The 16,979-nt window shown below is 49.2% G+C and overlaps 2 protein-coding genes across 2 annotated transcripts in view; one reads left to right on the top strand and one right to left on the bottom strand.

Annotated features, from left to right (window-relative positions):
* Nucleotides 1-16,979, top strand: part of LOC141996971 (cathepsin G-like) — a 97,175-nt gene that overhangs the window by 10,354 nt on the left and 69,842 nt on the right. The gene's annotated exons all lie outside the window — the stretch shown is intronic.
* On the bottom strand, nt 12,843-13,787 carry LOC141997633 (olfactory receptor 10S1-like). Its single transcript, XM_074970053.1, has one exon. It carries the CDS (start codon nt 13,785-13,787, stop codon nt 12,843-12,845), a length of 945 nt encoding a protein of 314 aa, XP_074826154.1.

Below are 16,979 nucleotides of genomic sequence, written 5' to 3'. Positions count from 1 at the left end.
ATTCCATTGAAATTCAATTCCAGTGCCCAAGAGCATCCCTTATGGCAGAAGAGGAGGAGAAAGGTCTGTTTAATGTCTCAGCACCAGTCCGGAAAGGGGAGGCACCTGGAGAATCTTTCAGAAATGGGAACTGGAATATTACTCACTGAAAAGCAAAATCAGCACCATGGCTGAGCCTGGGATCTTGGCCATTGCCCCAGCATCCCCGCTCTTCTGCAGGACACAGCTGCTTTTCTCTCGCTTGTTCTCCACCTGCAGCGCCAAGTGGAGGAAGGAGAGAGAGCTGTGGTCTGAAGGGTCAAGATTAGAAATCCAGCAGTGATGTCACAGCTGGAGTTGCGAGTGACTCCTGCTGCCAAGTGTAATGCCGACAGACCCGGGGTGTTGGCAGGTGGGATTGAACCTGGGAACCTTTGGAGCTAAAGGCATCAGCCTCTACCGCATGAGCTAAAGGCCAGCTGGCACTTAGCTAAGGCTGTAGAGCGGACTCACTAATCTCCCTCAGTGGTCTCTGTGCCTCTGGGTTACACAAGCATGAACCTTACCTCCCTTCCCCTCAATACCTGCCCTGCAGCTGAGTCCCCCAAGCCCCTCACCACATAGAAAGGGGGCTGGCAAGAGAACTAGAGCATGGAAAAGCCAGGGGCTGGAATAAACTGGTGTGCCCTGTCTACAGAGAGCATTGCTGTTTGTAGTGCAGTGCTGTCTGGAGGGCAACAGGCTGAACTGCAGAGAGATCCAGGACCAGCAGACACCTTACTCACCATCGCTTTCCCAAGGGATGTTCTTTCCAAAAGGTGGGCATGGTTTTCTCTTTGCTGCCGGTTGATCTTTCCATGCCGGACCCCGAGCGGCCAGGCCGAGGTGCTGGCTCCGGGACTGCTTTGCTGGGCAGCCGCAAGGTTCCCCAGAGCAGGCAAAGGGGCTGTGGCTCCAAGGGTGGGAGTGGGGGGTGTTGCCTTAAATCCCTGCCCTGACTCAGTGATTGGGGACTGCATGGCCAGGGAGGGGTTTCCTCACAAGGTCCTTTGGGGCTGCAGCTGCTTCAAAGCAAGGAGAAGGGAGAGTAGCGAGAGCCAGCCAGGCAGCAGCTCTGTTGAGCTAATATGCAACCTAAATCTCCCTGCCTGCAGATTTAGCCCATCGCTTCTTGTCCCAGCTTCAATAGCCATGGACAATAATTGGCCACCGTCCGCTTAATAACAGCCCCACATATTTGAAGACTAAGTCCATCCTCAACCCCCTGAGTCTTCTTTTCTTAAGACTAACCAGACCCTCACAGGTCAGGTTTTCTAAACCTTTTATCATTTTTGCTGCTCTCCTCTGGACTCGTGTCAATTTGTCTACAACTTTCTAAAAGTGCGGCAGACAGAACTGGACACAATACTCCAGCTGAGGCCTCGCCAGTGCCAAGTAAAATAGGACAATAACCTCCTGTGTCTTACATTTGACACTGCTACTAATACCTCATAGAATCACAGGGTTGGAAGGGACCTCATGAGGCCATGCAGTCCAGTCCCCCTGCACTCATGCCCAGGACTAAGTGCTAGAGAACATAGCGGGGAAATCAAATCAGAATCTTACATGTCTGTATAGTAATGCGAGAAGTATGGGAAATAAGCAGGAAGAACTCAAAATGCTAGTTAATAAACAGACCTATGACTTAGTTGGCATCACAGAGACTTGGTGGGATAATATGCATGACTGGATATTGATATGGAAGGGTAAAGCTTGCTCAGGAAGAACAGGCAGGGAAGAAAGGGAGGAGGTGTTGTCTTATATATCAGAAATACACTGGGACTGAAGTTGAGGTAGAAATAGGAGACAGACTTGTTGAAAGTCTCTGGGCAAGGGGAATAGGGGTGAAAAACAAGGGAGATGTCATGGTAGGTATCTACCACAGACCACCTAACCAGGAAGAAGAGGTAGATGAGGCTGTTTTTAAACAACTAACAACATCATCCAAAGCACAGGACTTAGTGGTGATGCGGGACTTCAACTACCCAGACACCTGTTGGGAAGGATCATATTAACCTGTTTCACAACTGCATCCTATTATTGACTCATATTCAGTTGGTGATCCCCTATAAACTGAAATAATAATATAATATCATGCTGAAAAAGAGCATTACAACCACCTAGCTAGATACTCCCCATTTTGTAGTTGTGCTTTAGATTTTTCTTTCCTAAGTGAAGTACTTTGCACTGGTCTTTATTGACTTTCATCTTGTTGATTTTTAGACAAGTCTCTAATTTGTCAGGGTCACTCTGAATTCTAATCCTGTCCTCCAAAGTCTTTGTAAACCCTTGGTGTCATCTGCAAATGTTATAAACACAAAGAGCTGCCAAGACTTTACGTCCCTGTCTTCCTGAGCTCTGAGGAAAGCCCAGGGGACACTCTATCCACCGCTTCTGCACTTAGGGTACAATTCTCAAAAGCACCTAGGCCATTTAGGATCCTAAATCCCATGGATCATCAGAGGCTTAGGGTCCTAAGTCCAGGTTTTTAAGGGGATCTTAAAAACTAGTGCATCTAGTGGGATTTTCAAAAGTGTGTAGGAACCTTAGGTGCCTACTGAAGATAATATCTCCATCTTTAGGCACCTAAATCCTTTTACAAACTTGCCCCTAAGCCCTTTGTGAAAAGGGGGCTTGTCAGGGTTCCTTCCCCACTCTGAACTCTAGGGTACAGATGTGGGGACCTGCAGCTTATTGCAACCAGGTTAGGTTAAAACCTGGTACACTGCCACCACCAAGCGATTTAACAGGGAATCAGGGAACAGCCCACTTGGAGACGTCTTCCCACAAAATATCCCTACAAGCCCTACACCCCCTTTCCTGGGGAGGCTTGAGAATAATATCCTAACTAATTGGTTACAAAATGATCAAAGACCCAACCCCCTGGATCTTGGAACAATGGAAAAATCAGTCAATCCTAAAAGAAGGATTTTATTTAAAAAAAGAAAGGTAAAAATCATCCCTGTCAAATCAGGATGAAAAATACTTTACAGGGTATTCAGACTCAAAACACAGAGGATCCCCCTCCGGCCAAAACCTTAAAGTTACAGAAAACAGGAATAAACCTCCCTCTTAACCCAGGGAAAATTCACATAAAGCAAAAGACAAACTGATCCGCCTTGCCTGGCTTACAAGTATTGGTTGCAATATTGGAGACTTGGATTAGGATGGGTTGGAGAAGATGGATTTCTGTCTGTCCTCTCTGAGTCCCAAGAGAGAACAACCACATAAACAAAGAGCACAAACAAAAGCCTCCCCCCCAGCCAAGATTTGAAAGTATCTTGCCCCCTTATTGGTCTTTTGGGTCAGGTGCCAGCCAGGTTAGCTGAGCTTCTTAACCCTTTCCAGGTAACAGGACGTTGCCTCTGGCCAGGGGGGATTTTATAGTATTGTACACAGGAAGGTGGTTACCCTTCCCTTTATATTTATGACAGGGCTCCTAACCCACTTCGGTGCACAACTGTCACTGAACTTCAAAGGGATTTGGGTGCCTAACCCCCTTCGGCACCTTTGAAAACACCAGCCTGCAGTTTTTGCCCAGGCTGAGCTGCCCTTGGTGACACTGCACAGAGGTAGGTGGCTGCGCCTTGCAGCTGCGCGTCACTAATGTTCAGGTAGCTGTGCTTCTCTTTGGTACGGAGCTCAGCTCTGATGTTCATCCCCGACACGGCATGCTCGTCCTTGAACAAAATCCCCAGGAAGGCAGCGTGTTCCCCTGGGTCCTGGGTTCCCCTGGGTTCTCTCCGAGCTGGAGTAACGGCAGGTGAGGCTGGAGTCCTGTCCTTCAGAGCCACTCAGAGTCAGCGGGCTCTGCTCCTGTCAAGGTTCCTTCCCCACTCTGAACGCTAGGGTACAGATGTGGGGACCTGCATGAAAACCTCCTAAGCTTACTTTCACCAGCTTAGGTTAAAACTTCCCCAAGGTACAAACTATTTTACCCTTTGCCCTTGGAATTTCCACTGCCACCACCAAATGTCTAACACCGGTTACTGGGAAAGAGTTCCCCCCAAAATCCTCCCAAATCTTAACCCCCTTTTCCTGGGGAAGGTTTGATAAAAATCCTCACCAATTTGCATAGGTGACCACAGACCCAAACCCTTGGATCTTAAGAACAATGAAAAAGCAATCAGTTTCTTAAAAGAAGAATTTTAATAGAAGAAAAGGTAAAAAGAATCACCTCTGTAAAATCAGGATGGTAGATACCTTACAGGGTAATTAGATTCAAAACATAGAGAATCCCTCTAGGCAAAACCTTAAGTTACAAAAAGACACAAAAACAGGAATATCCATTCCATTCAGCACAGCTTATTTCCTCAGTCATTTAAAGAAATCATAATCTAACGCATATCTAGCTAGATTACTTACTAAGTTCTAAGACTCCATTCCTGTTCTGTCCCGGGCAAAAGCATCACACAGACAGACCCAGACCCTTTGTTTCTCCCCGCCCCTCCGGATTTGAAAGTATCTTGTCTCCTCATTGGTCATTTTGGTCAGATGCCAGCGAGGTTACCTTTAGCTTCTTAACCCTTTACAGGTGAAAGGGTTTTTCCTCTGGCCAGGAGGGATTTTAAAGGTGTTTACCCTTCCCTTTATATTTATGACAGCTCCATATTAACCTGGCAACTTACACCTAGTGGGAAAGGGACTATATGTTTCTAACCAGAATGATCAACGAATCAGGTCCCTGTATCATCCTTAAATCCCAGGAGAACAGAAAGACGTGTCCAAACTACGTTTCCCAGTAAACCCGGATAAAGTTTGGTGGAGGCAGTGGAAATCCAAGGGCAAAGGGTAAAATTAATTTGTACCTTGGGGAAGTTTTAACCTAAGCTGGTAAAAGTAAGCTTAGGAGGTTTTCATGCAGGTCCCCACATCTGTACCCTAGAGCTCAGAGTGGGGAGGGAACCTTGACAGCCGTAGTCTAGGCTAATTAGATTGTAAGGTCTCTGGGACAGGGAATCTTTTGTCCCATGTTGGACAGCGCCTAGCACAATGGGGTCCTGGTTCATGGCTCGGGCTCCTGGGAACTAGGGTAATATAAATAATGAATAATAATAGTTACATCTGATTTAAGCTCTGGAAAATCAGGTATAGAGCAATGCTCTAGTTTGTGACTACAAGAATGATTTAAGAATTATTACAAGAATGGCTGAAGGCAGTGGTTCTCAACCAGGGATACCCCTGGGGATACACAGAGGTCTTGCAAGGGGTACATCAATTCATCTAGGTATTGGCCTAGTTTTAGAAAGCACTAGCAAAGTCAGTGACTCGTTTATAGTGCTCTATGTACCATACACGTAAATACCAGTGCAATACTTATATTCCAATTGATTTGTTTTGTAATTATAGGGTAAATATGAGAAAGTCAGCCATTGTTCAGTAATAGTGGGCTGTGACACTTTTGTATTTTTGTGTCTGATTTTGTAGGCAAGTAGTTGTTAAGTGAGGTGGAACTTGGGACTACCCAAGGCAAATCAGACTCCTGAAAGGAGTAGAGTAGTCTGGAAAGGTTGAGAACCACTGGCTTAAGGTAACTTTATCCCAGTCTCCCTGCAACTACATGGGAAGGAGGTTTCTGAGCAGATGGCTCTTTAATCTAGCAGACAAAGGCATGACAAGAGCCAATGGCTGGGAGCTGAAGCTAGAGAAATTCAGGCTAGAATCACAGAACCATAGAACTGGAAAGGACCTCAAAAGGTCATCCAGTCCAGTCCCCTGCACTCATGGCAGGACCAGCACCATCTATAACATCCTTAACAGGTGTTTGTGCAACCTGCTCTTAAAAATCTCCAATGACGGAGATTCCACAACCTCCCTAGGCAATTTATTCCAGTGCTTAACCACCCTGACAGAAAGTTTTTTCTAATGTCCAACCTAAACCTCCTTTGCTGCAATTTAAGTCCATTGCTTCTTGTCCTATCAGCAGAGGTTAAGGAGAACAATTTTTCTCCCTCCTCCTTGTAACAACCTTTTAGGTATTTGAAAACTGTTATTATATCCCCTTTCAGTCTTCTCTTTTTCAGAGTAAACAAACCCAGTTCTTTCAATTTTCCCTCACAGGTCATGTTTCTCCAGACCCCTAATCATCCTTGTTGCTCTTATCTGGACTCTCTCCAATTTGTCAACATCTTTCCTAAAATGTGGTGCCCAGAACTGGACACAATATTCCAGTTGAGGCCTAATCAGCACAGAGTAGAGTGGAAGAATTACTTTTCGTGCCTTGCTTACAACACTCCTTCTAACACATCCCAGAATCAGTGGTGAGCTAGAGCCGGTTTGCACCGGTTCATGCGAACCGGTTGTTAAATTTTGAAGCCGGTTTAGAACAGGTTGTTAAAGGGGTGGGGAAGCTCAGGCGGGACGGACAGGATCTGGCCCGTGGGACCGTCCTGTCCGCCCCGCCTGAGATCTCGGCTGGGGAGGCTCCCATGTGAATTTGTACTGACCCGGCGGCACTTCGAGCCTTCGGAGGTGGGTCCTTCACTCACTCCGGATCTTCGGCGGCGTTTTGGAGGCGGGTTCTTCAGTGCCACCGAAGACCCGGAGGATTGAAGGACGTGCCGCCAAAGTGCCACCGAAGACCCGGAGCGAGTGAAGGAACCAGTTCTTGAGCTTCTGGCAGCTCATCGCTGCACAGAATGATGTCTGTTTTTTTGCAACAGCGTTACACTGTTGACTTATATTTAGCTTGTGATCCACTATGACCCCTAGATCCCTTTCTGCAGTACTCCTTCCTAGCCAGGAGTTCTGTAATCATGATTAGCCTTTGGAGCAACTTACCTAAGGAAGTGGTTTAAGGAATATTGATGTAGCGCACATACACCGACATCAGGGAAGCCATACAGATGGTTATAAGCAGCTGGCCCATGAGAGTACAAGGTGAAACATCAACCTGTCTCACTGTCAGGCAAAGAAATATATCAGGAATTTAAAAAAAAAAAGATGAGGGGAAGTGAATGCAAACAGCATTTCAGTGAAACGCAGATTGACATGGCTGTAAGTGGTTGGACTGGAATAGCCACTAAGGGGCAGCAGAGGGTAAGGGATATGGAGAAGGGGCCTGGTTTTACCCTAAGGTTTAGCCTGAGAATGGCTTGGAGGATCTGCTGGGCCCTAGTGTCCCATCTCCACAATAGGCTAGTGCCATACTGTGATTATTTCAACAAGCGCCTAAGGGCCTCATGGAGGATAGGCGCATCAATGGCTATTAGTCAAGATTAGGGTGACCAGATAGCAAGTGTGAAAAATCGGGACAGAGGGTGAGGGGTAATAGGAGCCTATATAAGAAAAAGCCCCAAATACCAGGACTGTCCCTATAAAATCGGGACATCTGGTCACCCTAGCCAGGATGGGCATGGAAGTGTCTCTAGACTCTGTTTCCCAGAAGCTGGGAATGAGCAACAGGGGATGATCACTTGATGATTATCTGTTCTGTTCATTCCCTCTGGGACACCTGGCATTGGCCACTGTCGGCAGACAGGATACTGGGCTAGATGGACCTTTGGTCTGACCCAATCTGGCCATTCTTATGTTCTTATGCCTCTATAGGGAGCCTGATGGGTGCTGTAAAAACAGATAGTGACAAAGGCTCCCTACCCCCAAGAGATTACTTATGCAGCAGGGAAAGGCAGACCAGAAGTGGGAGGGAAAACAGACGCACAGAAAGCAGAAAGGACTTGCCCAAGTTCATGCAGCCATTAGTGGCAGAGTCAGGAAGTTACCCTTAGACTGTCGGTTCTTTAGGGAAGAGACTAGACTGTGTGTCTGGGTGTCTACACCCCCTCGGCACTACTGCCAATAATGATAAAACCCTTCCACTGTCTGCACCGAAGCTCTGTCCGCCAGGCCAAGTTGTTTTCCTATGTTCTTGCAGAGAAAGGCAGGATGAGAAACAATAGCTGGACGTTACAGACAGACAAATGTGAAATAAGTAGGGTTGGCAGAATTCAGGTTGGATGGATCCTGTCCATGGGTATTTTTAAGCATTTTTAAAATTATTTGATCTATTTGTACAAAATTAGTAGTGGGAGGGTCGACATCACATGTGAAAATATAAAAGGTCAATATCCTTAAATTTTCCTTACTTTTGTCTATCGGTAAATTTCAGTTTTTATGGTTAGAAATATTTTCCATTGGTTTGTGTGTGTGCATGGGGAAATTGATGTTTACAAACATTTACCAATAAAAATCTGATCCTTCCAAGCTCAGAAATAAGACCTACAGTTTTGTTTTGTTTTAACAGTGAAGGTGATTAACTATTGGACTCAACTATCAAGGGATGGGGTGGATTTCCCATCTCTTGAAGTCTTCAGATCAGCACTGGACGCTCTTCAGGAAGATGTTTTAGCCATGCACAATTTATTGAGATTAATACAGGGGCTACTGAGAGAAACTCTCCAGCCTGTGTGACGTGGGCGATGATACCAGATGATCTAAGGGTCCCTTTTGGCCTTAAACTCCCTGTTTCAGAAGGTGTCGGTCCCTATCGTTCATTGTATAAAACTAACCTGGGGGGAAGGAATTGCATCTGGGTGTTCAGCTTTGTCCAGAGCGGATGGGGTGCTAATAGCAACCTTGTAGTTAAAACACAAGGCCGGAGCCTGGGAGATCTAAGACGTGAGTCTCATTGTTATTAGTGGCCTGCTTTCCTGAGGCACACCCTGGCTCCCATCAGCAGTGTCCTTGTTCTCATTTAGTATCACCCCTCCCGTTTTTTTTATATGGGAGGTGCTGAGACTATGGAGAAAAGTAATAGCATAAAGCCCTCAGGCAGTGGCTCTCCACCTTTCCAGACGACTGTACCCCTTTCAGGAGTCTGATTTGTCTTGTGTACCCCCAAGTTTCACTTCCCTTAAAAACAACTTGCTTACAAAATCAGACATAAAAACACACAAGTGTTGCTGAAAAAGGGCCAACTTTCTCATTTTTAACCATAAAACAAATCAATTGGAATATAAATAGTGTACTGACATTTCAGCTGATGTACCCCCTGGAAGACCTCTGCCTGCCCCCGTGTACCCCTGGCTGAGAACCACAGCCCTACGGAATGTAACCCTGGTCGTTGCAGCAATAGTAAAAATGGACAGTCTGTCATCTCTCTTCTTATTTTGTGTGAGACACTTTATCCTTCTACACAGAACAGTTTTGTCTTCATAAAAAGTACATAAGAACATAAGAACGGCCAGACTGGGTCAGACCAAAGGTCCATCTTGCCTTTGTCCTGTCTGCCGACAGTGGCGATCCCAGGTGCCCCAGAGGGAATGAACAGAACAGGGAATTTAGAATTAAGGGCCCAGAATAGACAGGGGCTGGATGACCGGTGGCTGGAAATCGGCCTAGCACCATTGGAGTCAACAGGCCACACCTGTAGCTGGGTGCACTGGTGTAGTTATAATAAACTCCGTGGTGCCAGATCCCCAGCTGCTGTAAATCAGAGTAGCCAAAATACGGCTGCTGAGCCTCCGGCCCGCCGCTGGCTGTGAAGCAGACAGATCCGCAAAGCTGCACAGCTGTAACTAGAGTTTTAAGGAGCTGTGCAGTGTGTTTCCCTGTTGCTTGGTCAAAGTGTTACCACGTGATTTCTGGTACCCATTGAGGCTTGTTAAAAAACTTGCAGTTCCTCCCTGCTTTGACTTTTTAATTGTTGCCTTTGCTCCCTGCTTGCAAAGTATGTAATCCCCAGGGCTAATTAGGGAGAACTTTGAATTATTGTCCCTATGGGGCTTGTTAGCCGCAGCAGAAATGTTGGCAAACAGTGAGTGTATGTTTGGAAAGAGAAGGGAATTGTAGCTAAATGAAACCCGGCTGCGTGCAGAGGGGAGCTACGTCAAGGTGAGACATTAGCAAGGCCAAAAATCCCTGGAGAACAATTACAATGTAACAAGCAGAAGGAGACATCTAACACCAGATCCCCACCTGGGGTAAATCAGCCCAAGACCAGTCGAGTTCAGTGGGACTCCGCTGATTTACTCCGGCCAATGAAATGGACCCGGGTTCCGTGGAGAATTTCTCAGCAACAATCCCTCACAAATGGATGGTAAAGACAAGTACAGAGTGGCACATCACAGTTAAACACCCTGTGACAGCCAGATGGCTCATGGATGGTCTGGAAATGGGATACGGGGCCTTCCCCCTCTTGGGGGCACCAGCTCCAATCCGGTCCTAGAGCAGGGGGATGGGCTGGCTCGGGTGGTGGTGCAGGGTGGGGAATGGAATATGAGGCTTCTCCCCTCTAGGGGCAGCTGGCTCTGATCTGGACCAAGGCCAAGGGGTCTAGCTGGCTCAGGGGGTTAGGAATAGGATATGGGGCCTTTCTCCATTAAGGGGTGCCACCTCAGCTCCAATCTGGCCCTGAGCTAGTGAATATGGGAATGGCATATGGGGCACTGGTTCCAGTCCACTAATGGCTGAGGGTCATTAGCGCAAAGGGGGCATTCGATTGGCTCAGTAACAGTACCTGGCAGTGGCCCACCCCACTCCCAGGGCGCATACGAGTGGAAACACTGAGACATCGGGCACCAGCTCCCAGCCCGTTGTATTGCTTGTCGGAGGTGCCAAGTGTCAAAGGGGCAGTGACTCTGAACTCCCTTCCCGCTCCTGGCGCTGACCCTGCTGGGGAATGGCTCTGAGTCCCAGTGTGACGGTGTGCTTCAGGGAGTGAGGTGGGAGGTCCAGTAGGGGGCACTGGCCCCTCGCAGTCGATGCTGACCTCAATGCCCCAGTGTGGTGCTAGGGGGCATGATGCATTGGGAATTTCCCTCTTTTGGGTTAAACTTGAAACCAACTCTCTGCTCCTAGTGGCCTTGTCACTTTTCCTCAGAGCTGGTGTCCAGCCCAAACTCAGACTCAGTTTGTCTCATTCTGCCTTCTTCTGTTCACTCTTTTGGTCTGAACTTGGTACAGGGCTCTTCTTCCTCTACTGTAATGCACCGTTATAGTGCACTGTAAAACAGCCACGGTGTCCCACCTCAGAGGTGGCTACCCTTCAAAAGGCAGTGAGGCACCTCACAGGTGGGTTATTTAGTTAACATTTTCCAAGCAGTTTCAAGTCTTTGGGTGAAAAATCCTCAGGACTGGCAATCAATCCAGCTATGATTAATCATTACAAAGAATCAGGCAACAACTGGAAATACTGTTTAAAACCTTGCACAGGCTTTCTACTGAAAAAAGGTATCCGTTTTTATTAACATTCAGCATCCAATAAATGTAAGACAGGATTCCACGGGGAAGAAATGTACTGCAGTCATTGTTATAGCTAGTTTTCAATTCTCTTCGTATGAGTGAGACGAAATAAGGGAGCTCGATGGATAGATGAGATATTGTTTGCCGTGTTGTAGCCATGGTGGCCCCAGGATCTGAGAGAGAAAAGGTGGGTCAGAGAACACCTTTCATTGGGGCAACTTCTGTTGGTGGAGGGGACAAGCTTTCGAGCTAGACAGAGCTCTTGCCCACCTCTGGAGGAGGGAACCAGAGTGTCACAGCTAAATACAAAGAACTTTGGCCCAGATCCTCCCTTTGATTTCAATGGTCTGGAGTTTTATTATTGCTATTCTCCAGATACAACCGAAATAAGTAAAAGAATAAAACCCTAAGGAAGATAACACAGCTTCAGCAATAGTTAAAATGGTCAGACTGTCACTTCTCTTCAGGTCGTATGTTGTATGAGATACTTTATCATAAGGGGTTCACACATGTTGTAGGAGACCACTTGCAATGAAAAAAGAAAAGGAGGACTTGTGGCACCTTACAGACTAACAAATTTGTTAGTCTCTAAGGTGCCACAAGTCCTCCTTTCCTTTTTGCTGATACAGACTAACACGGCTGCTACTCTGAAACCTGTCACTTGCAATGAAGCCGTCACTTTTAACATCTCTGCAGGCAAAGGACAAAGGAAGTTTAGCAGGCACCACATTATGTTACAAAATTGTTGTAATGAGCAATAAAACCAGGGTCTCCAGTTGTTGGGATTCCTTCCAAAGCCTGTTCCGCTTGGCTGATCCAGCTCTGGGAGAGCACTTCATCCAGTTCCCTGGGGAAACTCACTTCTACTCCACATCTCATCACTCAGGTCCCTTTATTCAGAATACAGCAAAGTGACGCTGAGTTGATCCGACTCACCTCACCCCACTGATGACATGTCTGAGCAACTCGCAAATCTGTCATGGATTTAGCCTCCCAGCAACCCCAAGGGAAGCAGAAAAACAACATTAACTGTCCAAAAAGTTGATTAATGCAGAATTCAGTGCAGCCACTCGCTGTGAACTGGGCACCCTTAATTCTGCAATAACAGAGATTTGGGGTGGTTAATTTCCATGGCTGTGTCAATCCAGCACAGTGCTCAACGCTGAACTAGTCCATCTCCATGCCCATGAGATGCAGCAGCGGAGACTGGCTGGATGAGTCAGTGAACGGTTTGAACTGGCCTGCTTTCTCTGAGGAGTTATAGCCCCAGGAAATGGCTGGTGGGGCAGCCCCGGGGCTGATTGTACCAGGCGATTAGATCCTCACCGGTTACACTGTTGTTACAGGGAAACTCAGCTGAGCCCCCCCACTGGGAGAGAGACACCTCCTCATTGACTCCTCCACCTTGAAAAACTACCACCATTGAGCTCAGACTGTGAACAATAATCTAGGCGCTGACTGGAGAGCTTTGGCTAGCCTCAAGGAGTGAATGGCATTGAAGATGACAACCTCCTAAAGTGGCCAGATAGAAGAGAAGTTTTGGCTGGCCTACCATAAGGGTCTAGGAGAACCCTGCACTCATGGGAGATGGGCACCTTGTGTCCTTGGGTTTCTTTGCAAGTCTCCCAGGAGTTGGATCTATCTTATGCATGCAGAGAAAGTGTTTGTCCACAAATCAGTTTCCTCAAGGCCTTTTTCATCTCCTTGTTTCTCAGGGTGTATATAAAGGGGTTCAGCAGAGGGGTGACTGCAGTATAGAATACAGCCACTACCCCGTCGGATGCTTGACTCGAAGAGGGATGCAGGTATATGAAGACTGGGGGCCCATAATACAGCAGCACCAGGGTGAGGTGGGCGCTGCAGGTGGAGAACGCCCGCTGCCTCCCTTGGGCCGTGCGGATCTTCAGGATGGCAGAGGCTATGTAGGTATAAGAAACGCAGATGAGCAGGAAGCAGCTGGCCACCACTGCCCCAATGTTGGCCAGAATGACGACTTGATTGGTGGCTGTGTCGGCGCAGGCCAGCTTCAGCATGGCGGGGATGTCGCAGACGAAGTATTCCACGTGATTGGGGCCACAGTAGGGCAGGCGAAAGGTCAGGAAGGCCTGGATCATGGCATGGATTGAGCCGGTGAGCCAAGTGCCGGCTGCCAGCCACAGGCAGGTCTTTCTGCTCATCACCACGCTGTAGCGCAGGGGGTGGCAGATGGCCAGGAAGCGGTCGTAAGCCATTACCGTATAGAGGAAGCACTCGGTGCTGCACAGGAAATGGAAGGCATAGAGCTGCGCCACGCAGCCGCCGAAGGAGATGGCCCTGCCACCGGGCCCCACCAAGCCAGCCAGGATCTTGGGCACGGTGACGGAGGAGAGGCAGGCATCGAGGAAGGAGAGGTGACCAAGGAAGCAGTACATGGGCAGGGCATGGAGTCGAGGATCGCAGAGCACAGTCAGGAGGGTGAGGGTGTTGCCCAGCAGGGTGAGCAGGTAGAGGAGGAGGAAGAGGAGGAAGAAGAGAGAGGGAAGCTCCCTGGTGTTTGGGAGACCCTCCAGGATGAATTCCGTCACTGGCGTTTGGTTTCCTGGCTCCATCTGCTTCCCCCCTATGCAGAGCAACAGTAGCTAGAGCAGCGCGAATCAGAGCAGAAGTTACCCCAGTATGTGTCTGTCTGTCTGTCTCTCTGTCTGTCTCTCTGTCTCTCTCTCTCTCCCACACTCAGTTCAATGGAGTAGCATGTCACCATAACTCAGAGGTCCTTTCACACTAGTCTTCCACCGGCCCCTCGTTGCAAGCCATAGCACGGCGATTATTCGTCCCCTTCGGTATCTATCTAGACCTTGTGGCTGTTGCATGTGAGAGCCTCAGACTTTTAAATGTTTTTTTTCCTCAAAATACCTCTCCCACGGTTTAGCATCCCTGGATTTACAGACTATGAGCTGAGGCACAGAACAGCTCAAAGACACACAGGAAGCCCGCATCAGAGCAGGAGATTTAAACTCAGGTTTCTCAGATTCATGGCTCGTGACTTCACTGCTGGACCGTCCTTCCTCTCATCTTGTCTCCTCTCACATCATCTGTGAACAATGTCCTGCTAATGTAGGTAGATAAATAGCCTGATTACCAGTCTGTCACCTCCTGACCAATCACTATAGATTATCTATCTATCTCTCTATCTATCCCTATACACACCACTGTTCTCTCTTGCACATTATCTATCTAGCCTGGGTTCTCCTCTTGTCACCCATCATCAGCCTGCTGGATGCAGGAAGGGCGTGCTGGAGAGATGCCGAGTGTCACAAACCACTGAACGATGCTGGAAGCTGACCCTGTTGGCCCGTGTGTCTATTGCATGATTTCAGTTCCAGTTCCAACACTTGCCCACGCAGGAAAGTCAACGTCCAGAGCGCCTGCACAGATGACAGCCAGCATGAAATCAGGGGGGTTGTACAAAGCAGGAAGGGGGGTATCCTCTCCTGATCAGGGAATGAGGTGATCCCAAACTGGGAGAGGTTAGGGAGAAAGGACCCACCAAAGGCAGATAAACTCTTAGCTCCCCTCTGTAGGGTTTCTTGTACCGTGCGTCCTATGAAAGAGCTGGTACCAGAGCCTCAGATCAGAGCTTGGGCTGGATGGACCTTGGGTTAACCTGGTCTGACAGTCCCTCTGTCCCTAAAGAAAAGCCGTTCCCCGGCTCAGACACACTCACCACTGTCACGGGACCAGGATGAGGAACAGCCGCTTCGTTGTCTCCGCTGTGGCAAAGTGCCTGAGTCAGCCAAGTATTTGAATGATATTTTCACCCTTGGGTACGCTGCTCACCACGCTCCTGGGAGCTAACTGTCTGACGCAAATCCAGGCGAAGCCTTGCCCCAGGTGTCCTGTTCCCAGGCCCTGTCAGCAGGGGAGAGCAGGCATCCCATCGGGATTCTTCGCTCAGTGCCTGGCATTCGCTACCCAGGGCTGCGTGGCTGCTAGCTACACGGAGATCCTTTTAACGTGCCTCTGGCAGCTTCCAGAGCTTTACTGGGACAAGTCTGCATGGAGCATGATCTAGTGGTGAAAACCCGGCAGGGCATCGCTCAGACAGGCCAGGCACTGTGGGGAGAATCCCAGGGCTCAGATCATAGGGGGCTCTGGGTTGGGACTGCGGGGCAGCAGCCAAGCTAAGGTTGGGGGAAGCCCGTTGCTAGAGTAGCAGTGGGTAACTGCTTGTTCTTGGGGGGGTTGTATAGAGGCCTGTGTGTGTGAGAGAGAATTTCGTTTCAGTTTCACGTTGTTTCAGTGTTTCCCCATTAACTCCAATTAACTCCAAGTCATCATCTAGCCCCCGCTCACTGGGCAGACTGATGTCTGCAATGGCCGCCCATCACTGGCAAAGAGGTTGGATCAGCTGCCTCTGCCTATCCCCAGGCTGCCCCTCTGGAGCCCTAGTACCTCCTCAGGCCTTTACCAAAGCCTCAGCCTGGGGAGTTGCCAGGCTGGAGTTCCCCAGCTCCTCTTGCCTTTCCCCAGCACTGCTCAGCCTCAGGTACCCTCTGTTCCCAGGCAGTCAGGCCCTTCTCCCTCCAAGGCTGGAGAGCGACTCCCTGCCGTCTGGCCTGGCAGCTCTTTTATAGGGCCCAGCCTGGCCCTGATTGGCTGCGTCCCAGCCTCTTCTTCTTGGCTCTCAGCCCCAGCCCTCTCCCAGGGCTGGACTTTAACCCCTTCAGGGCCAGAGCGGGGTGACTGTCCTGCTACAATTGGCAGAAGGCAGTGTTTTCACTTGGGTGGTGGCAGCATTACCAGCCTGGAGTGGCAAATATTAATGTTTGGAGTCCTTGCAGGCTCCAAAGTGCCAGAGTGTGGAATCAGCCTTGACAGCCCCTAGCTTGGTTTGTGTTGTGTACACAACAGGCTTGGGAGGACCCCCCACTCCCTGCTGTGTGGAGTTGGGATTTGTAGTACTAGTCATGAGCATAAGACAGAGTTTCATAACCACAGTCTGTATTCATACCTCAGCTTGACCATCCAGTTCAGACCACTACAAGCTTTCATACAAGACCCTACCTGTATACGTTTTTGCACAATGCTCCCTGCCTGCCCTGGCTCCGTGTGGCTCCTGGAAGTGGCAGCAAGTCTGGATCCTAGGTACAGGGGTGGCCAGGGCCAGGGGGTCTCTGCATGCTGCTCCCACACTCTACCCCAAGCTTCAATTCTTCAGCTCTCATTGGCTGGAGACAGGGACCTGCAGCCAATGGGAGCTGCGGGGGCAGCGCCTGCAGACATGGACAGTGTGCAGAGTCCTCCTGCCCACCCTGCCCAGCAGCCAAAGGGATGTGCTGTTTGCTTCTGGGAGTCATGCGGAGCCAGGGCAGTCAGGGAGCCTGCCTTAACTCCTCTTGGCTGCTGAACCAGGAGCTACCAAAGGTAAGCACTACCATGAGCCTGCACTCCTCAACCCCTCCTGTGCTCCAACCCTCTGCCCCAGCCCTGAGCCTCCTCCTGCACCCCTAATCCCATATCCCTGGCCTCACCGCAGAGCCTGCACCCCCAGCCAAAGCCTGCACCTCCCCTGAACCCCAACCCCCTGCCCCAGCCCAGAACCACCCCCCCCCCCACACACCTAACCCCTTGAACTCCCCCAGCCCAGAGTCCACACCCCAACCCTCTGCCCCAGCTTGGTGAAAGTGAGTGAGGACTGGGGAGAATGAACAATGGACTTTCAGATGTTCCTACTCCAAGCCACTGACCCCAGCTCCCCGACAGAACAGAGGCAGAACAGGGGAGGCCTGACTTCTGTCTCC

This window comes from Natator depressus, chromosome 13 (genome assembly GCF_965152275.1).
Source record: "Natator depressus isolate rNatDep1 chromosome 13, rNatDep2.hap1, whole genome shotgun sequence".
Taxonomy (NCBI): domain Eukaryota; kingdom Metazoa; phylum Chordata; order Testudines; family Cheloniidae; genus Natator; species Natator depressus.
This window is presented reverse-complemented; position numbering and strand designations above follow the sequence as displayed.

Coding starts and splice junctions, on each gene's coding strand:
- LOC141997633 (XM_074970053.1), bottom strand. CDS start 13,787: ATGGAGCCAGGAAACCAAACGCCAGTGACGGAATTCATCCTGGAGGGT.